Below are 22,844 nucleotides of genomic sequence, written 5' to 3'. Positions count from 1 at the left end.
ACTGTGTGTATATATATATATATATATATATATATATATATATATATATATATATATATATATATATATATATATATATATATATATATATATATATATATACTGTGTGTGTGTATATATATATATATATATATATATATATATATATATTGTTAGGCTGGCAACTTCAGCTTATTCATTTTTACATTTAATATGTTGTTTGTAAAGGACAAATGTATTTCACATAGATTTCCCAGTAGTCTTTCATAACTATGAGAGCTGTAGGCTGAACAAACCTACTTCTCTGGTCATGAAGTTTTTGGACGTGGCAATTCCACTTCTTCATCTTTTCATACAGTGACATCTTGTGGTCATACACCCTCACGTATTGTTGAACTGCAATGAATACATTCTAATGGCAATTGGTAAACATTAGTGTCAGTAAACAACACTGTAGTCTGTTACTCACCAAGGGGTGCCCAGAGGTGCTTGAGGGGGTTCCAGCCAGGGGGTCCCTAGATGATTGAATGATAACCAAATGTATCGTTAGGGGTCTAGAACAACAACAAATTAACATTTAGTATTTTACAATGTAGATTGGGTCCCAGGTATTGTCCCCCCCCCCCTTCTTTTCTTATTATTTTATTGGGGTCCTGAAGCCTAATGGCATCTTGAAATGACTGAAATTGAAATTTGACAATGTCACATAAAAACCAGATGATGAATTATTGATGTGACATATAGCTTCAAAATTAGGCTATATAACTACTTAATAATATATGTGTAATGTAATATATATATGTGTATATTAAAATAAAAAAGCAATTAGGCCTATACTTCAGTCAATGATCTATTCCATTTGCAGTTAAGCCATTCAACATGTTAATAACGTTGTATATGAGACATATTTGGGGGCAATGTCAGTTCACTAGTAGAATTCAGTGAATACTATTCAGACAAAACAATTCTTCTTCAGGGGCATTTTAGCCATGAACAAATTATAGACAGGGGTATAATGGGGCAAATGCCCACTTGCCCAGCGGCCCCTGACTACCAGGGTAGTCTTGGACCATGAGGTTTAATGACTATTGAATACCCGTATACTAAAATTACAGTAGGTTAACGCTCAAATATTTATAGGCCCCTCAGCCTTGTACAGTAGCATTCAAAGACTGTGGCTGAAACCATGGGGCCCTGGCCTTTCTATAGTGCAAGATAATCTGACAGCCCTTTCAGTAAAATAAATCCTGCTAACAGCTTTCCACAGGTGCTTTCTTGACCCAGAAATACCTTACGTAGTCCTACATGTGTTTGCGTGCCGTGCCCTGCCCACCCGACTTTCCATTCTGGGTATGGGTAGCATGGGGGCCCTCAAAGATAATTGGCCCAGGGCAGAGCCCTCTATTGGAGAGTCGCGCCATGGGGCCAACCCAGGTCTTCTCTACATACACATCTATTCATGGGTTGCATTTGTAGTCCTAACCCGGCCATATTGAGGACCAACACAGGTGTTCAATTTGTCTGATTGGCATAGAACCAGTGTTCTACGTTAATCAAAACACCTGTGTCTGTGTTGGTCCTCAAAATGGCTGGTGTAGGACAACAAATGCAACCCATGAACTGGAAGTTTATAGAATTTGGAGTCTATGAGGGAAAAGTGACATTTCGAGTTACATGAACCATGTGACCGGCACTGTTTCTGACCCCCCGCATTGGCAGAACTCTCTAATACAACGCTCTGGCCCAGGGGTCCCTTTGTAGCCATTATGATTGAGCGAAATTATAGCTCTGCCTACATGAACAGTTAACAGTTTAAAAACGTTTAAAAGTTGCTATTTACTTGCCATTTCACTTGTACTCTTCATAAGATCTTGACTGAATCTTCTTTTAATAAATCCTAGTTGACTATTAAGTAAGCCCATTATTGCTCCCCCTCTCTACACACAACAAATATCGTCTTCGCCGAAAATAGCCGAAGAACAGGTTCGCCAAGACTCGCCATGTCATGATGTGTGCGGCTGCTAAAAAACGCATGGGATAAAATTAGGGTTTGAACTTGAAAAAACTACAATCATGGAGAGGCACTTACTTCTTGTCAACTCTCGCCACCGTAACAACGCGATATCGCCAAGCCTGCAAGGCAGCACGAAGAGGGAGAAGAAGAGTACAGGGATGATGATGATGATGAGAGGAGAGAAGACAGTGAAATATCTTTAAGGCTGCTGTGGTTTGTAAAGAAAGCCCAAGTAAAAGAACGAGAATTGATCCAACATTTGGACGCAGAGATTGTGCTTGAAGCTGAGAGTCGCACAGTGTTTGTTTCCACTGGCTGGTGGTGTGATTTGAAAAGCAGCCCAAGCTGAAAAACCCCCCAAATCGTATGGTGTCAAGTGCTAACTGTTAGCTGTCAGGCTAGCTAGCATAGCCATTTAAGCAATGGCGTTGAAAAGAATTCAAAAGGTGAGTGAGTGTGCTCGATAATATTGTTTTTTGCATGTTTTTGTGTCCTTTTAGAACACTGTTCTCGTTTCGTTTCTGACCAGGGCGTCTTTTTTTTAAACGCGAGGCGGTGGATGGAAATAACAGATACTTTACATGATGACCCGTAGCTTGACTTCATGGTTGCTGTTTTGCTTTGTGTGCCCCAAAGATACTTGACAGTTGTACATTTATTATACTCAGTGGTGGTGGAAAAAAGGACTCACATTTTCTTTTAAGTAAAGGGATAAATACTGCAATGTAGAAATACTCTGTTACAAGTAAAAGTCTGGAATTTAGAATTTACTTGAGTAAAAAGTACAACAGTATTGGTATCAAAATGCACTTAAAGACAAAGCACCAAAAGTAAAAGTACTCATGAGGAAGATATATTATGTCCTATTTCAAGTTTTCAAAAGTATACAAATCTTTTGAAAGTAGCAGATACAAGCTCTCGGCGCGACGCATTGTGAGCTTTTAGATCGGCTATTTTCGAAATGTATAAACGTGGTTAATGTATATTTTTGTGATACTAATCAAAATCTAGAAAGTCTAGAAAGTTCTCAAACAAATTTAGTGGGGTAAAAGTACAATATTTGTGTCCGAAATGTGGTGTTGTAGAAGTACAAGTATTGGAAATTGAAAATACTCTTGACCCAAGCACAACCACAAGTACAAACACCTCAAAACTGTACAGTACTGAAGTAAATCTACTTAGTTACTTTGCACCACTGACTATATACTTACTGTCTGGCACTAGCGTGTCGATGGACAAGTAATGTCTTTATTCGCACGACGATGTCGCTCGATAAAGAAAAACGAGACGTATTTTCTACTTATAGAGGTGTTGGCTCGGCCTCGACGCTTTCTTCTGTTGAGAATACACGCATTGTTTGATTTATTTGTTGTTTTCGGCGACGCGTTTTCTAGTTGGGAACACTTAAACTTTTGTTGACACGGTGGTGCGAAGAGGTGTTATTAATTGGACAAAAGACGAGCCAGACACAATGGTGGCCAATTATTCGACTCGTTGGTTGCTTAACCACTGTGGCAAGTTATGTCACAACAATAACATATTTACTCTTATCACCACGCTACAATTACAGTTGTGTAGTTGTAGTACACCTTATTTTAGTGGTGGACTAGTTCATCTCTAAGGGGGTCTGAGTGACAACTGTAATTTACAATAAAATGGTTTTATCTTGTCAACTTGTCGAAGGTGGTCGTGCTTGTTGCTTGACAGCTGTTTGCATGTTGCCAAAATTGAACCCCAACGTCAACGTGGCCATATATGGGGTGGCAAATGGGGCACTGGAGCAGGCCAGTGTGTGTATTTATATAACAGAATGGACCATGCAGGCTTCATGTTAAGACTTGTAATCATTATTAACATAAGAAATGCTAGCTTCTTATGTGAATTCTAGTTGCTATATAGAGTTTGTATCTCTTTCGTTTTGTGTTGGTATCTTTGGCAGGAATGGTTTTAGTTAGCTCTGGTCCATCGCTTTCACCTCCCGCATTGCTCCCGGTGAAGCTCTGACAGACCCGTCGGGAAACGCATGGACTCGAGATTGTCGGCCCCGCCGAGCGCTCAATACTAGTGAAAATAAACAAAACCGTTTCACTACTCACCAAACCAAAGGTCGTTTTGCGCTGTTGAAAGTCTATTCTCCGCGGTGGTGAACCCCTCAGCACCCCACCTACTCTGTAAAATACATTATTTTTGGCATGAAATAAAGTGCATCCAACTCGACCGCCGCTTATTTCCGGGTTGTGAACCATTGTATCTGCGGTGGCCGCTAGGTGGCCTGAGGTGTGTGCGTTTTATTTCATGACAAAATAATGTATTTTACAGAGTAGGTGGGGTGCTGAGGGGTTCACCACCGCGGAGAATAGACTTTCAACAACGCAAAACTACCTTTGGTTTGGTGAGTAGTGAAACGGTTTTGTTTATTTTCACTAGTATTGAGCGCTCGGCGGGGCCGACAATCTCGAGTCCATGCGTTTCCCGACGGGTCTGTCAGAGCTTCACCGGGAGCAATGCGGGAGGTGAAAGCGATGGACCAGAGCTAGGTTTTAGTTAAAGCACGAATAGGTCCCAAACCATTGAGCTGGTTTAGATTGTCTTATCGGCTCTCTCAAAACCACCATGCTACTTGGCAACAGTCACCGAGAATGAATTTGGAGTGGACTGAATGAACATGGCTGCCACTGGAATTTGAAATAGTCAAGTTTGTCTATAGACTAGCTACACACAGTATGACTGTGTAACATTCATTTTAAATGTGCATAATTCTCCATTCAAACTTGTTATACTTAAATAAAGGACTATCAATAATAACTTGTAATATAAAATGTTCTCAGTGTGTAGAGCTCATTTTCCTCTAAGGTGGCAGGTGCTAATCTACACTGCCACACACCCCCTTTTATTTCACCAATCTCTGTAAAAAGGATAACCAGTTCTTGATTGGCCAGTACCAAACTACCAAGTTTTTAGCAAATCTGTTCCAAGTGGACTAGCCTGGTATCACTACCATTTTCGGGTTTCTGATCCGGTCGGGAACAGCTTGCGTCATGTTGTAGTCATCAGATGGACTACACTTTGGCCCGGAACTACCAAACCGGAACCCGTTTTAACCCAAAGTAATTCCCTGTGTTCAAGGCATACTTTTAGGGCCTATAATAAAACCCTTGCACGCTGCCAATAGGCAGAGGAAGTAAATCCCCAGTTTCCGTGTGAGAATGTTTTTCACGTTTTGTGAATTGATCATAATCTCAGATTCTCTGCCCTGCCGTCTGTATTTTGGCAAGACTGATGTTATCAATATGATGTCATCAACATGAAAACGGATGATTGATTAGAGTTGGAGTTTTAGAATAATATTCGATTGCTGTGAAATTACCAGCCCAGCCCAAAAGAAAAAAGAATAGCCTAGAATATGTTGATGGTGGTGGAGGGGTATTGAACAGTTGTACATCTTGGAGTGAGGGGGGTTGAGCTTTGTTACATCTTGGACATTAACTTTTACACGTTTCCTGTCTACTTACCAAGACAGTTGCATCTTTGTAGAGAATAAGGATGTCAAAGTTGCATTTTGCAATTTAAGAAAAATTCAGTTAAAACTCTGTTTACTGATATCTCTTGCCTACTTTTCTTTTTTTAATCTTAAGAGAACAGATTTCCCATGTATTTTCATTCTATTTATGTGATTTGATTTGATTTGATTTGATTATCAGCATGCTGGCATCAGCACAGATTTTACCGGTTTACAGGTTTTACCCCTTCTCATTCTCTGGCAATAATTACAATGAAGTTGTTTACATAGTTTAAAATAGCCAGAATTCAATGCCTGCCCCATATAGGGATCTAATGGAATTAGTGTTGTGTAATTAATGGTGGAGTCTGTTTTACTGTCTTAATTTTGTTATGGATAGGAACTCACAGACCTTCAGAGGGACCCACCTGCACAGTGTTCTGCTGGACCAGTTGGAGATGACTGTAAGTAACAACAACAACAACAACAACAACAACAACACAATCAATTCTTCATCTTTAAGCAAACGCATAAACCTAATTCCAGTACTTCATCAAAGTCTATATAGTGCTTGGTTTCTTGAGAGGCACATTTATTCTCAGAATGCATTCTGAACCAGGGATTTGTTTTGACAGAGGCCACCCGCACTAGTCGTGTGCAGTTGTGTTATTGCAGTGTAGCGTGAATACATGCCTTGACTAGATGCCATGTTATTATAACCTGCATTTTCATTTTTTCAGTGTTTCATTGGCAAGCGACAATAATGGGTCCAGTAAGTGAATCTAACTGTTCACTTACACTAAGTACATTATGTAGCAGATGTTACATATTATGATTTATCTCACTAACTACCATGGTTTTACATTAATTTAACAGAACGACAGCCCTTATCAAGGTGGCGTGTTTTTCCTCACCATTCACTTCCCCACCGATTACCCCTTCAAACCACCAAAAGTAAGTAAAATGGACTGCTATCATTAAAGGTGATATATCATTTCTGAAAATGGTAAATATATCAGACCTGTAAGCTTGGAACACTTTGCGATGCTATACATTCTGAGCTTGTAGATCAGCTATTTTTGTCACATAAAACCATCATACAGAGAAGTATAAAATAGGATAAATAAATATGTAGGTATCAAATTTAAATTCTGCTTGGGTGGGTGACTCAGTCTTATTGATGCATATACAAGATCATTTCAGTTTCAAAATCATAATTTAGTCTGTCTCAAGAGCTGTTCTCTCCCTTCATCTATTGTGCCGGTGTTCTCTGTTATTACTAATATAAATAACACTAGTAAGACGCCTCAGGGCGACAAGCGACCTCGCCGCGCCATGTCTTGGCCATCTGGGAAGTGATGTATCAGAGCAGTTACCTATATATGGAGACCCCTGGTACTTTATGTGGAGATATGCTGTGAGAGCCCAAACATGCTTACTCAGTTATTCGTTATGTGAAATGACATCTGAGATCATCCCCTTTTATGCCCATACATGGAGATCCCTGTATGTAGAACACAGATATGGGCTGTCTTCGCCATCTGTCGTGGCCATATACAGTATGGATTCTGTTAGTGTGGTATGTGACCGATGTGTCCTCCATATATGGGCTTTCCCATATGAAGTCCTGTTAGATATGGGCTTAATATTGATGACATCAGGGAACTCCATATTTGGGCATAAAAGGGATTCTGTTAGTGTGACATCACAGTGAAGCCAGAGCGTGATGTCAGAGCGGCAAAACCATTCTGTTATAGTGGTTCCCCTGACATCACAATGATGTCAGAGCGGTAAATCCATAGAGCGTGAAAAAGTGTACACGTCCTTCGGTCGCAATTAAAATACAAATAATTTTGCTAATCTAAAAGAGATTGTTACCTGTATAAATCACAATACTGTTGCTGTTCCATCACAGGTTGCATTCACAACAAAAATCTACCATCCGAACATCAACAGCAACGGAAGTATTTGTCTGGATATACTGCGATCACAGTGGTCACCTGCGCTAACGGTATCAAAAGGTAGGTCATGATGGGGTGTTTACCGTAAATATCTGGTATTTTGATTCAGCAATGGGATTTATTATTGTCATCATGCCTGTCCATGCCTAACTATTTAACTACAGTATGTTAAAGATGGTCCCATAATCCAGAATAGACAAGGAAGTATTTGTATTGGATTGTGTATCAAAACATTTATTTATTGGCAGGTGTGAGTATAATTGATCAAAAGTGCAGCAAGGTTGTATTCAGTAAACGGTTTAGGTTTAGTTTAATGGTTGCAATTATTCTGCAAGAAAATATTTTTTGAAGTTAGCTTTCAGTACCTGAAACCTTCCAAAGATAACCAACTTATACCCAGTAATAATATTGTTTCTTTTTAAACATAGGGTGGTCAAAATATACATTTCCCATAGTCCATACACGTTCTGACTGAGTGTTTGAATGCCCCCTTTTATTACACTTAAAAGCATGGTTATAAATTGTCAGAAGTTTTGTTTGTAATAGAATATTAACATATTTCTTCCATGGTGGCTGCCAGGCATGCCATGGGCACTGGACATACAACGCTAAATTCAGAAAAGGCACATGCCTGCAAATGTGCATGGACGAACGGTGCATGCATGGCACCAACTATTTAGTCCATGGATAAACAGCGCATGAGAATGGAAACAGATTTATGCAATGTGAGAACAGTGGTGAAATCAAAATATAAAAAGAATTAACAAAACATGTTTGTGATATAGTGCGGAAACTTAAAAATGTGCATGGTAAAACGGTGCATTTGTGGGATAAACTACTGACATCCATTGACAAACACGGCATGTGTGGAGGGAACTGTCCATAGATGAATGGTGCATGCATGAGATGAACACATTCAAGGAAGCTGACACTTGCATGTTTTCCTTTCTGTGAAACTGTGAACGTTGGCATGAACAGCGCCACATTATTGGTGTTTATTACACCAAAGCATGTTGTTTGTAATCATCATACATTTAGTTATGTTATGCTGGAAGCTGTCATGACTAAACTAACCTGATTTAGTGACCATTTACCTTATTTGCGACACGTGTAGCATTTGAATGTCACTATACCACTGATCCTTTTTTCTACCCACTTGCTGCTAATGCTGCTACTTATACTCTGACTTTACATACCATTCTACACTGGAAAAAAACAAACACACAAACGTGAACAAAGAGGCTAAAAGCCAAGCTCAATCTGAATTTAGAATCTCAATCCAATGAACAAGGCTTTGGAAACGTGGATGCATTCGGCTCAGTCCTGTTGAGACCATTTGTGTTTAGAATATTTCAAAACGTAGGTGGTTTTAACAGAAAATGTTTTTTTTTGCATGTCTGCATAGATACTGCTCCATCATTAATTAATCATACACATTTGTTATGCAATCTTGTGTTTTGATTTCTAATCATATTCTTTTGTCTATAGTTCTATTGTCTATCTGCTCTCTTCTTTGTGATCCAAATCCGGACGACCCACTGGTACCAGAGATTGCTCACACATACAAAGCTGACAGGGAAAAGTGAGTGTACAACATAGTATATGCCTCTATCAATGTTGTCTGCCTCTGGCTTATATTAACAACATAAGTTGCAATGTTGTCACTCTTATTATAATTGTATTGTATGAACTTTGAATGTGTTGTTACATTTCTTTCCCAGGTACAACAGACTTGCAAGAGAATGGACACAGAAGTATGCAATGTGAGAACAGTGGTGAAATCAAAATATAAAAAGAGAAAAGAAGTAAAGAAACATGTTTGTGATATAACGCAAGGCAAATGAGCAAGGGAGGGGGAAAAAAAAACTAATTACACTACACACTATTGGCCAGAATTAAGGAGGCGGTACAATGAGGTACAGCGCCACCTGGCTTCCATGTGCTGAGCTGCTGCCGTGTGCTCGCTGTTCTCCATGACTTTTATGGAATCTGTTGAGCAGGACCCCAATGAACTCCTGAACACCCTCCCATACGGATTACAGGAACCACCTGCTCACGGTTCAACGCCACCCACCACCACAACAACTATCACCACCCACACACTCAGACTTAATCTATTACTACTGCTATCGTGATTATTACTATCAGTGTTAATCGACATACTCTTATCATGATCACTGTGGATATAAATGTCATATCATTGTGTTACTGAATGGTTAAAATATTTTTTGGTTGATGGCAGGAGATTTGGCGTTTCTCCCTCATTGTCAACGGTACTGTGTCCCACTGGATGTCTTCTTGTGTTGCTGTATTTTCCATTGCAGTGGCCTTTTTTTTCCTGTATTATTGTTTTCAGACATTTAGATGTGCAATTGAGGCAGAATGTTTCACTGTGGAGCGCAATGCGGTGCATGGCTGTTAACCAGCAGTTGATCTGTTGCTCACGTTCAGAGACTGGTTTTGCTTGTATACTGTCTCTACTAGCCCCCAAAACAATGTGAAAGAGATAAAAGAAGGATTTGTTTTATCATACATGGCATTTGTGAGATGCAGTAGTATTTGGTGTATTTTGAGGAGACTGGAAAGCTACTATAGAAGCTAGCTGACTCTGGCTTTTGTGGGGCTTTAATTGGCAAAAGACAATGGGAATGTCCCACCCATGTCCTTTAGGGCTGAACAGTTGGTAGAAAAGTAATCAAAAATTGCAATATGATCTACTGCAATTTCCAAATCAGAAACTACAATGAGTTGCATAGAATAAAGGGGAATGAACTTAATTTAAACCAGGTTTTCTAGGGGCTTGGTTAATATGTGGTTCTTGAATCACATACAATATTTTCACCCTACCAAAAGGACCACATGTTGCATTTTTAGCTCACTGTCTAGGAGTCATACATTGTATACTTAATATTTCTACTGACCAATTTTCCATTTTTGTGACCTTCCACAAAGCCATTGGTGTCCATTTATTTCAGTATGTTATGCAAATCAACTTGCAGAGAGTTTTTTTTTTCTCAGTTCCATTAATATTGCATTTTTATGCAGTTGAGGGGGTGGATTTACTTAATCTTCATCATGGACATGAATGAATGGTTGACTTCATCACCTGGAAGCTTGAGCTACAACTCAAACTGCCTTAAATTTGGAATTATAAGAATTATATATGTTTGTGGAAACTGTCAATAGTAATGTAAAACATTCATGCCTTGTAGAGACATTTGGCTAGGTTCAGTGGGCAATAAAGCAGTATGGTCCTTTTGAATATAAATGTTGACAGTATAATGTAGTTATACTGTACTGTATGGCAATTATGTAAATAAAATAGCTTAACCTAAAAGATGAAATGGCAAATCAAATCGCAATATTTCGCCTGGAAAATTATTTTTTCTAAATTGTTCAGCCCTATTGTCTGTATGCCATATTAAATTCCCATCCATGGCTGATGGTGTTTATAGTACACAAACCCCTACTGTTGTATTATGTCTGTCTCTTTCTGTAGTTCTGAACATAGCTTCACTTTGGCATACAACTCAGCCGTGTGCCACCTCAATATAATCGCTCAGGTATCTAGCCAAGTCATCAGCCTTTTAACGGCGTTACCGTGACCCATGGTGAGAACAATGACCAGGGCCCATATCATACTGTACTTCTTCAAAGAAACGAAACGGTACAGGTTTAGGTATCAGTGGTCAGTTTACATGACAAAATAGAAACCACGCTATGACAGGTGTCAAACCATGTCAGAGCTGCACTCTTCAGATACTTGGTGCATATAGGCCCTGATCAACTGTGTTGCACAAAACTACAGTTCTAGAAGTACTTTCATTTTCCTTTTGAGACGGGACTCCTGCTCACTATTCTCGCCATCGCCACAGGTTTTCTTTGTTTTTGAACAACACTTGGATGTGAATGTTTTTAAACGGCTTTCGCGCCGTTGACAAACGTGTACTGTACATGCTACTGTTTTTGAAAATTGAAATAGTCCTTTGGTTATGCTGGGGGTCATTCATTACAGTACCCTAAGATGGGAACTTAAACAAACTCTTTGCAGACCTTAGGATTTTGAAATAATGTTGGGAATATTTACTTTAGGCAAAGATCTTTGTATTTGTGGACGTTCTTAGTGTTGTCCATGATTTAATTGGTTTTAACATAGGTCATTGTAACTTAATTCAATTCATAGTAACTGATCATATGAAGCATTGTACTATTTCGTTCATCTTTCATGTTCACATCTTATTTATCCATGGGTCTGTTGGTTTGTTTTAGTATATTAACATCTAAAGAGCAAAACAAGTTTGCCTAGGTGAAATATTCACAACCTTTTATTTTGATTGAAATCTTATACAAAAGCTTATTTTTTGTCATAGGAAATGAACATGATTGTTATACAGTATGTCTTGTAATAATGGTTTAAATATAATCCTGTGCTGGTGCTGGACTGACTTGTAAGCATACTCCAGGTATTTGAATTAAAGTAGCCTATGGAGCTCGAAATGCTGCCAATATAAAGGGAGTTGAAACTTCTGCTGGAAAGGGATAACAAAATGCTTCTGGTGTTATATCGGATACAGGACATGTGGGCATTAGGGACATCTGAGCACCTTGATGTAAAAACTGGCTATTTAAAAAATTTAATGTTTGAAAAATGGTCTTAGTAATGTTAAGTATACTGTACATGATGTGAACATGCAAGGTACATCATTATCAGACTTAATTTTATCCTTCAACTTATTTTTTTTTATGCCACAGAATGGCTGTGTGTATATACAGGTGTTTAAGCATGTTCTTTATTTTTTTAAAACATTCTCAAAATATATACATTTTTAACATTTTGGAATAAATAGCCAATTTAACACAGAGGAGCCCACTCTTCCTTGGTGCCCACCTATCCTGTTACCTTTTATTCAATGGATTCATAGAGAAGGGATTAGCTATAAACATTTAAAAACGTATATGGACCTTGTTAGACTTGAGCTCACAGTTTTGACGCCAAATACAATTTTCCATTAGGAAGAGCTGCAAAGAGAGAGAGAGGGAAAAAAAGAAAAATCTGAACTGGATGTCCTAAATTATATACTCCACTCTGAATGCAGCCAGGAATCCTCTCGCTGCCCCGACCATCTTTGAAAACCTTGTCATCTGTTTTGTTTGCTTTGTGTGGTTATTTATTTATTTATTTGTAAGCTGTGTATCTTCCAGTAGTACGATTGAGAGCATTGGCAGCGCCTCCTCGGTCCCTGTATTCCCCCATTTACAGCCTGGTGTGAGTGATGCTAAACTAGATTGAGCTCATTTTGTCCAGAGTCCTCTACTATGGAGCTCATGTAGGCAGCTTGGCATGCTTTGCACTCTGGAGAATCTTCTCCCAGCCATTTGCCAGATATCAGGGATTTCGTTACAATTCATCTGCCTGACACCTCTGAGTAAATCTTAGCCTTAACCCTCATCTTGTATATAGATACAGAGAACATTAAATGTAAATTTGCTATCAGGGCTGTCCCCCCCTCCTCCCCCCACCCTACAAGGGGTGTTTCATTTCATAAGTAGACTTGCAAGTTGCTATAAAACTATTTAAATAGTACTATTATTAATTCTTTTTTTAATGTTCAGCCTAGCTTTCTCTGAAATACAGGACCAGCCTTCTAACATGAATATAAATGCATCTTAAAAATATTGGAATATTATGTGCTTGACCATTAAGAAAAAAAGAAAGGAAGGGAAAGAAATACTCCTTGCATACACACAATATGGACAAATATCCAGCATTGACTGTAAAAACAAACGAATAAAGCTCATTTTGTTTTACTGGTCTGTTATTATTTGTGTATAGCTGCCAACCTTCAGTTGAGGAACTATATCAACTGTCCTCCCACCACCATGAATGTAACTGATGACTGTGTATCCAGGAATGAATGTCTATATCCACTATAGGATGTGCTGAAGGATTTAATCCAGTTCGTGATGGCAGAACGAGTATTGTTGTTGTTATCTATTATTCTCTGTCCTACAAATATGGGCCATTGATTGATTGATGAATTTATTAGAAGTTTGCAATAGAAAAAAGTACAGTTTCATGACAGCACAAATCACTGGTACAAGGTCAACCAACGTGGCTTCTTGGTAGTTGTGAGCGTTGCGAGGTGTTGTGAGCATGTAGATCTGCTATTTTCACAATTTCTGCTTCTAATATTTGACAATTTGGCCAATGTTTCATTTGGTATTAAACAAGGTATCAAAACGTCCTTAAATTGTCACTTTAGAAAATGTGCAGATACTCTATACACTTAACCTTTATGTTGGTTTGTTTACTGTTGAGAGCGAAAACAATGTTGCACATTAAGTTAATCATCTGGGGACCCCCCAGAATAATTTGGGCCCACAGGTTGAGAACCACTGAGAAGAATTCACAGTGACATCACACAAACTGTCAAGTTGGCTCCTGTCATCATCACCACCAGAGGGGACACATTTTTGGACCAAATTATCCAAGATTTTGCCTCCTCCTCCTGGCTGTCTCCTCCTTGCGTTGGTGGTCGCCTGGCAACCAACTAGCCAATCACAGTGTGAGGGGGCCCTCCAGGCTGTGGGATGTAACTTTTGAAGTCAGGAGTAGAGATGGGATTTATGGTTCTTTGAAGTGAGCTGGATCTCTGGGATTCGTTCCTTTCAAAGAGCCGTTCGAAAGACTGGCTCATTTTAGTTACTATTTACTCTTTACTGTGTAGATTTTGATTATAATTACAAATTCACTTCAACCCTATACATTTCAGCCAAATACATAGGCTACATTTCCGCCATTTGAAAATAGCCGATCTACAAGCTCACAATGCGTCGCGTTGCGGCGCATTGTGAGCTTGTAGATCTGCTATTTTCAAATTATTTTTCTACATTTTCTACATTGGAAAAACTGTGAAATGGGACATTCTGCATAATGACTATTTTAAGTGCATTTTGATACCGATACTTTTGTACTTTTACTCAAGTAGGCTACATTTTAATTCCAAACTTCTACTTGACTTGTGGCAGAGTATTTCCACGTTGCAGTATTGATACTTTTACATAATAAGTAAAGAAATTGAGTACTTTTCCCATCACTGTTGTGTTCATTAGAAAAGAGTACGGCTCCCTACCTACTGCGAACCGGATCCCATCGTTCATTTCAAAGAGCCGTTCAAAATACTCGATTCGTTCGAACGTCCCATCTCTAGTCAGCAGCAGCAGGAGGAGGAGGAGGAGAGAGCAGAGCAGAGCACCGCCCGTCGCCACACCTCCACAGAGGAAGGGCGCATCCCGGATAGCTAGCTGGCTAGCTATATTTCACTGTGTTTAAAACAATGGCAGTTAACCTCAGCAAGAATGGCCCTGCTCTGACAGCTGCATACAAAGAGGTCGTGGACGAAAAATCAGACACCAACTGGTAAGATGGCAGAAACAGGCAAATGAAATGGTTCTTCTTGTGCCTATATATGGGTTAGCTAGGATCAGCTCAGCTACCATCGTTGGCTAGCAGCGAATCAGCAGAGTAGGCAGTCCACTTGATTATCTGTGAAGTGATCTATATCTACCCCGCAGTTATATATCTGTGGTATGTATCAGTATCTAGGTTGCCATAACTTTTAAGCAGTATGTGGAATTATGTCTGACATTAACCTCCTCTTTCAGACATGGATGTTAGATTGGATTAGATGGCTTTACAGGACAAGACAGCCCTGAAGTAGAAACTTATTCATCCATACAAGTTCTGTAATCTGAGCCAACAAGTCGACAGCAGCAGCAGCAGGGCTTTTAGAAAGGAGTTTGCTGCAGCCTTCCTTTGTCTCTTCATCTGCTTCTGGTCAAGCGTGTCTCTATCATTATTGACAGATATAGACTTTAGACAGACACTCATTGTTATGAGCCTACTTCCTGGTAATTGGGGAAGCAATGAGGAACATGATTCCCTATCTCTGCATAATGGCTAGGATTGAAACCTGTTGGCCATGAATGAATGATGGTGTTTAAAGATGACCCGAATAAATGAATCTCATGGAGCCGCTGTGTCTCTATGGGTTTGCATTTCTTTTTCTGCCAAGTATCACTGGCTCCACATGCACTCATAAAATTACTTTTATGATGGATTAATCCACAATCCACTTAACTGGTGAAGTGTATTCTGATTGATATGACATCATGGGAATATGCCGGTTCCTTCCCAGAATTGCCAGCCACTATTATCATTTTACCTTCAGAAATATTTCAGTGACTGAACAGATTAGGTCCTGTCCAGTCCATATGATATGACTGTTGGCTGGTTGAACACCAACCAACCCCACTGCCAAATTGTGGCTACTGTAAATTCCCCACCCTGTTGACGGGCCTCACATGCAGATGTGAAGCTGATGCACTGATTGGGGTTCAGTGTCAGCAATAACCAGTCACGTCTTAATTCTGGGAGGAAGATAATGGCCATGATGAAGCTGTTGATTTGTTAAATGCAAAGAAAACTTGTGCATAAAGGCATTGATCTGTGAGCTCCAAGTGCACTTAAAAAAACACTCTAAATGATATTGTACTGATGCTCATGTCCACTCCAAAATAACGGAAATCCAAAAACAGCTCCTTTTTAATAATTGAGAATTCTGTCAGACTAAGTAGGAGTTGCATAACGACAAAAAGAAAAAAACATGTCCTGCAGAAAAAAGGGAGATCTTTCCAGTAGAGTCACAGTGTATTGGACCAGTCAGCAATCTCCTATTTAGGGGAATGTCCACTGCCAGAGAATCATGGTGGTGTAGAAGCATTCCATGGGAAATGGAATATGAGTCTTTTTGCATTGTTGAAATGAAAGCTACAATTTAGGATTATAATGAATACAATTAACCAATCTGTACAGAGTATGTTAGTATAATAAAATGGTACATTTGCAGTGGTTGTTAGGTAGGGTAGGGCACCTACTGATTGACACTGTCAATAAAGCTATTGAAGCGGACGGCACATCGTATTGGACACTAGATGCTTCGGCATTTTTTTTTACTAATTAATTGCAATTACGTATACCGGGAGAGACAAAACGTATGGATTGTATCTTCAAGACTACACTTCTCTTTGTTCCACATAATTTTAGCCCAAAAGAAAATGGCTTCAGTGGTTTATTGCAATGGTATTTATACTAACGTCGTTCATTTAAATATAGTATCACTCTTATTTTCTACATGATTTCATGATGAAACTGTTTAATAATTCTCTCCAACCACACTTCCTGTTACTAGAGCGTAGCCTACTTGCACTTCTCGTCAGCTCTTGGACCGCAGACTTTGTGGACAGGACGTTGTTGAAATAGTTTTTCCACACAGCTTTTTAGCTTTCTAGTTCTCCACTGTGGCACATTTGATCTTTCCTCCTTTAAGGCCATGAATAATGTAATGCTTTAACTATTGAAAAATAGCAGATATACAAGCTCACTGCACCGCACCGAGCTTGTAGATCTGCTTGTAGATCTGATATTTTTGTATCATTTGTAACAACATTTTGAGATGGGGGGGGGGGGTCTGCAGCCAAATACATGTAATTTTGGGCGTCCTTGATCTGAAAAAGTTTGAGAACCACTGATTTAGAAGAAGGATTTAGAAGACATTTATAGAATCGGGTCAAAAATATTCAAAGACTTGCACAAATGTTCACGATTTCTTTTAATAGTTAAAGCATAAAATAATGGTTAAAGTTGTTCCAATCTAAAGTGACACAGATTTGCGTTCAGGCCTAAATGGCTTAAGCCCTTTGCACACAGGACAGTTGCGTTTTTTTTCGTTTGCTGCATGAATAAAACGCATTGGATTTGGTGTGCAAGGATGTGCGGAATCGGCGCTGCGGATCCAAAAAGGAGTCATAAAAGGAGTGATGAGTTTTTTACCGCATGCGACGACGCACAAATCGAACTGGGTTCGATCGAGAAAAAAACGCACGGCGGCAGCCACTCGTCGCACGGCTAATTCGGAGCCGGTGTGCATGAGGTCATAGAGAATCATTGTTTTCTTTTCAAAAAAATATATTGTCCGTTTTATCCGTGCGGTTAAACGCGCCTGTGTGCAAGGGGCTTTAACATCACCCAGCTCGCCAATGGGGTGACAGGTCCGCACAGGGATAGCTAATTCAAACATGTATTGGCTTACGATATGTAGTTGAACTGTCATATATAAAGAATAAGATATACAATGGTGGTCATAACAGCTGTTTTAAACATGCACATTTTAAAAACATGGATCTTTTCTTGTTTAAAATATCTCCTCACAGCATGTTTCCAATTTGCAATGTATGTAATCCTCTTGTGTATGGGTTACCGTCTTGTCTGATTGTGTGTTTTGTTGTGGGCTTATTTATTTTGGTCTCTCTGTGTCCTTCTGCTTTTCTTATCAACAGGGTCTTGTTCACTTATGAGGGAAACAGTAATGACATCCGTTTGGCAGAGAAGGGGGGTGAGTATTGTTTATCCTTACCAAGCATTTTGCCACAAAACTGGTTCGTCATGACTTGTTTAGTTTCTTTTTAACTGTAACAGCTGCACTGTCAGCATGTAGGTTTGTTGACCGAGGCTTCCTCTAGCCAATATTTTGAAGGGGGGAAAAAGGCTTCTCCAGTTCTACAACAAACAGTATGTTTGTGTTTGGTTCAGATGGAGGACTGGAGGAGATGGTGGAGGAGCTGAACAGCGGGAAGATTATGTATGCTTTCTGTCGGGTCCAGGATCCAAACTCTGGCCTATGCAAATATGTCCTCATCAACTGGGTCAGTTTGTCATTGTCAGCTCCAGTCCACGCCTACTACACTCCTCTGTTGGAGCTGTCCTTGTAGTAACTGTTGAAGAATTATTTATTTTCCCTTCTCTTCCCCCAGACTGGAGAAGGAGTGAAAGATGCCAGAAAAGGGATGTGTGCCAACCATGTCAGCTCCATGGCAAATTTTCTCAAGGTGATGATTGTACTCTGCATACTATGATCATGTTAGTTTTGTTTGAATATTTGAGTTCATCTACCTCTTTGTCCACTGGCTCCTCATGTGAATGACAACAGGATATTATATGAAGAAAATGGATACAAATGCCATGCATCATGCAGCAAGCAATGTTGGATTGTAATTTATATCATGCCATCTCGGACCAGGCAATTGGGCGATGCCTGCCATAAACCAAGATAACGGCGATAAATTGGCCCCGTTTCTTTGTTTGCTTGTCTGAGCGTTAGAGGAACAGTGATTTGACAGCTACAATGCCTGCCTTATTTCCAGGGGGCCCATGTCACAGTAAACGCCAGGGCAGACGAGGACGTGGAGCCTGAGGCGATCATGCAAAAGGTGGCCAAGGCATCGGGAGCAAACTATAACTTCCACAAAGAATCTGACCGCTTCCGAGACGCTGGTCCTCAGGGTCCTGTGGTATGCATCCACACACACACACACACACACACACACACACACACACACACACACACACACACACACACACACACACACACACTGCACAGTACTCAATCCTCTCTGGACCCTCCAGTCGTCTAATCTTCCATCAGAGATCCTATCGAGGTCATTTGAGACCAGCGAGGGGCGGATGGGCTGGTGCTGGAGTGCGTGTTAAGAGTTGAAGTCCAAGTCTTGAGACCCTGATTTCAAAATCCTAATAGGATTGCAAGCTACATTGATTTTAACTTTCATCTCATTAACTCATTCGTAGTTTACGGCCGTAGAGCCCGGAGATTTCTCTATGTCTTTCACTGCCGGCTTCTCCTACCTGTTAACGTGGGCGCTCATCCAGTTCCCATCGTGCGTGATCGGACACTGCTATGCATCGTGTGTTCGCGTATTCCATCAGCTTCTCAAATCCGTTGAAATTTTTTCAATTGATCAATCCGTTCTCCATCTGTAAGCCGCGGAGTTTATACAGAAAGCTAACGGGCCAAAATAGACGACGGACCATCAGCTTCCGGTTCACGGGCTCAATGATAAGTGGTCCGCTCAATAATGTGTCCGTGTAGAAACCGATCACGGAGCATTAGTTCCGGCCTATTTTAGTTCCGCTTCGATAAAAACATTTTTTTTAATTAAAGCTTATTAAATCTCCGGGTTCTACGGGCATGGCAGAGAAGGGGTACAAAGGGGTATTTTTTTGGCAGCAAAATTGTTAAAGCCCATTGTCATAGCATGTATTATTCACTGCAGCAGCCAAGATGACTGGCACCGTGGCACGATCCTACGGCAAGAATCTGATTTGTTGAGAGGGGGGTCATTACATGAGGTCGATTTTTTTGTAGACGATAGTTTTTACTATTGATTCGGCCATTTTGACACACGGAGACGCGGTTTCATGACCCTAACCGATACTTTTCGGAATTCGGCTCTGAAAGTGCATTTCTGCGGTTTCGCATTGGTTTCGCACCGGTGTAATATAGGAAATCGGCGGCGAGGGAGAGTGCGATGATGTCATAGCCCCCTGCTCCCCCTCCCCTGCTGCATACAGTGTCAGTCTGTCATACTAACCGAAAATGTATTATTATTATTTGTGTTGTTGTAGGCCCAGAAAATAAACCCAGAAAATAGCCAAAACTGAACACATAGTGATCTATTAGCCCAAACCTCATTTGGAAAATATCAGGAGTAGGCTAGCCTATATGAAAGCCTTTTAAAAATGTTTATAGCCTACAATTGGAATCCTTCTCCAAACCAATCAATTACAACTGCCAGCAAAAGACGTAAAGATTATGTAGGTGGGATCAATTTAGTATTTAGCGCAGCTGGCTACTATACAGCTCGTTTGACTGGAGTCGCAAGCCCACTAGGCTACCAACAGCTCTCCTCTCATCAAAGTTACTTTAAACCAGTATTCCATTCTCAGCCAACTAATTATTAAATCCATTTATTTCCGAGTTTCCAAGAGACCGACCATTTAATGATTATTAAAGCCCATAGTTGTGCGTCCCTCTCTGCCTTCATGTGCCGATCCATACACTTGCAGTGCAGCCGTGCGCTGTTCTGATTGACAGCGAGGAGTACACTTTATCATGTAACATTTATGGTATTCCAGGCAATAATGCATTCCCCTTGTTTTTACCTAAAAACTGGATTAATTCTTCAAAATGTGGACTACATCACGTCACAGATGCAGCGCACTCAAGGCCTAATTATTGTGACTTATCCAGATGCTTTGCAATTAGGCTACTCACACGAGTAATGAATATGCTGACAGACAGACAGACAGACAGACAGACAGACAGACAGACAGATAAAAGAAACGGCTTATATCACAAAAAAGACAGAACTCACTTTATATAGCCCATCCCCGTAGATAATGTCCAGAAATATGCTCCATAGGCTATAAATGTTCCGACCTTCATCTTCCAGGTGACTTTTGTTGGTGATTCACTTCACCTCGCTAAAAACCTCCTTTTGCGGGACTCATTGAATATGCGAACAGACGATAATAATATGGATTTGGGAGCATAGCCTAATTACAAAGCATGTCTCATTAAAAACAATATATAGACCTATTTTATAGTTGAAGGGTAAATACACAGTATAGGCCTATGTAGGCTGGGAACATGACACATTTTGCTTGAATTCATGCGTTGTCAACTTGTCGTATAAACACAGAAAAACGAACCAACAACCAGGTGTAAACGCGACGTTTTTTGGGTAATAAACCCAAAACGAGACCGGCAGCGTTTCCAATCGTCCTGGTATAAAGACCCCCTTACTCCGTAAGATTTGAGTGCGATAATTAGCCTAGCTTGGCATGTATGAAGTTCTGTCACTAAACGGGGGTGTGGTGTTTACAATGATGTAACTCAGCTAGAATTCAGTGGCTTAGTTAGTGGCAGTCAGTCATGAGGATTGTACTGGTCTGGGGCAAGAGACACAAACTCAGACTGTTATCTCAGCACATTGAGCCATCTGGCCGTGTCAGTCAGTTATAGAACACATCTGATGTTCGTCATATTCTTCTGACACAAACATGTACGTTTTTACCCTGTCATTTCTCCCTGTCATTTGAAAAACTTCACTTCTGTTTTTTTTGTTGCTAGGTATTGCTTATAGAGCATCGCAGCGGAAGTGGATGCCTGGGGTCACTTTCACCATTCATTTTCGCCATAGACTTTTACAAAAATATTTATAACAATTATGTTAAGCCTCGAACCAAGCCATCCAGGATGGAGGTGAATCATGATCATATAACCTTTGATCCTATGTGAAAACATATTTTAATATTACATTATTTGATATACTACATTTAATAACTACCCTTTATTTAGCGATTTTCAAAATGTTCTTTTCATAGAAAAAAAGGTTATATGGTCATGATTCACCTCCATCCTGGATGGCTTGGTTCGAGGCTTAACATAATTGTTATAAATGTTTTTGTAAAAGTCTATGGCGAAAATGAATGGTGAAAGTGAAAGTGACCCCAGGCAATCCACTTCCGCTGCGATGCTCTATACTTATGCCTAATTGCTTTTCTAGGTGTTGCTTAGTTCAGTTCCGTTTATTTTTCAGCACTTTTGGACATCAAAACACATGTCTGTGTTATGTACAATCAATGCATTTAGAAATGAGGCATAATCTCAAAAGGTCCAAGGCACAAGTTGTTCAGTCAATTTGACATGATAAGGTGTCCAAGATGCCAAGAAAAAAGGGGAACCGGGAGAAGCATAACGCTTATCGCCTCTGCAGTTGAAACCAAATGAGTCAAAGCCTACCTAGCAGAAATTGAAATTCAAAAGGATGTTTTAAAATGCATTTTCATGAACACTATGTTGTGATTGGTCGAATACCCTTCACCCTTGTGGTCTGAGGTGCAGAAGACCGCTTCCTATTCTCACGTTTTACCTGGCAGTGTTGCACATCCATACTATAATTAGGGAGAGCAGTCAGTCAGTAGGAGGTCAGTCACAAAATGCATTATCTATTCACTCGCTTCAGCGACTGATCTCAAATTTAACATGGCATTGGCCATTAGCATTATACACATGGTGACGGAGCCCGAATTTCATTTGTCCCAAATTCTAGCTATTTATTAGCGTTTCTTCACTCTACAGCTCTACAGCCTGTTGTCAGGGTTACGGTCCGTTCCTCCAGGCCATGGGATCTGTAGCCCCGGGCCCACACACCTCTCTCACAGTTAGGAATGTTGCAGTCTCTCTCTCTCTCTCTCTCTCTCTCTCTCTCTCTCTCTCTGCATGGGTCACGCATGCAACGGGTGATGTGTGTCTCATCTTCCAACGGGTATAGAAAAATTATGTGGAGCAAATACATCCTCATACTTCTATTCACCTAATTTTGCTGTTAAATTATTTGTATCAATCATAAATATACACTCCTCCATGGGCTGCTCCTTACATTATGATGCTCCCACATATTCTCACGCACG

General features: G+C 40.0%; 2 protein-coding genes across 5 annotated transcripts in view; both read left to right on the top strand.

Annotated features, from left to right (window-relative positions):
• Nucleotides 1-2,161: 2,161 nt before the first annotated feature.
• Nucleotides 2,162-13,187, top strand: ube2d4 (ubiquitin conjugating enzyme E2 D4). The gene is made up of 7 exons (XM_080739692.1): nt 2,162-2,439; nt 5,893-5,956; nt 6,233-6,264; nt 6,369-6,446; nt 7,408-7,513; nt 8,942-9,035; nt 9,175-13,187. Exons 1-7 carry the CDS (start codon nt 2,416-2,418, stop codon nt 9,218-9,220), a joined length of 444 nt encoding a protein of 147 aa, XP_080595818.1. The 5' UTR covers nt 2,162-2,415; the 3' UTR covers nt 9,221-13,187.
• Nucleotides 13,188-14,715: 1,528 nt separating this feature from the next.
• dbnlb (drebrin-like b) overlaps nt 14,716-22,844 on the top strand; it is a 199,397-nt gene continuing 191,268 nt past the window's right edge. For all 4 annotated transcript variants that reach the window (XR_013962616.1, XR_013962617.1, XM_080739684.1 and 1 more), the window contains exons 1-5: nt 14,716-14,873; nt 17,852-17,907; nt 18,105-18,217; nt 18,326-18,400; nt 18,716-18,862. Coding sequence is in view for 2 of the 4 variants with exons in the window: in XM_080739684.1 (XP_080595810.1) it covers nt 14,791-14,873; nt 17,852-17,907; nt 18,105-18,217; nt 18,326-18,400; nt 18,716-18,862 (474 nt within the window). In the remaining 2 variants the exon portion in view is untranslated. The remainder of the gene's footprint in view (nt 14,874-17,851; nt 17,908-18,104; nt 18,218-18,325; nt 18,401-18,715; nt 18,863-22,844) is intronic.

This window comes from Nannobrachium achirus, assembly GCF_963921795.1.
Source record: "Nannobrachium achirus genome assembly, chromosome: 12".
Lineage (NCBI taxonomy): Eukaryota > Metazoa > Chordata > Actinopteri > Myctophiformes > Myctophidae > Nannobrachium > Nannobrachium achirus.
The sequence above is the reverse complement of the archived record's forward strand: the minus strand, read 5'-3'. Positions and strand labels throughout refer to the sequence as shown.

What these genes read in the sequence shown, in the direction of transcription:
- ube2d4 (XM_080739692.1), top strand. Translation starts at nt 2,416, where the DNA reads ATGGCGTTGAAAAGAATTCAAAAG. An exon ending in AAGCGACAATAATGGGTCCA is followed by an intron (nt 6,265 to 6,368) that starts GTAAGTGAATCT and finishes TTAATTTAACAG; the next exon opens with AACGACAGCCCTTATCAAGG. An exon ending in TGCGCTAACGGTATCAAAAG is followed by an intron (nt 7,514 to 8,941) that starts GTAGGTCATGAT and finishes TTTTGTCTATAG; the next exon opens with TTCTATTGTCTATCTGCTCT.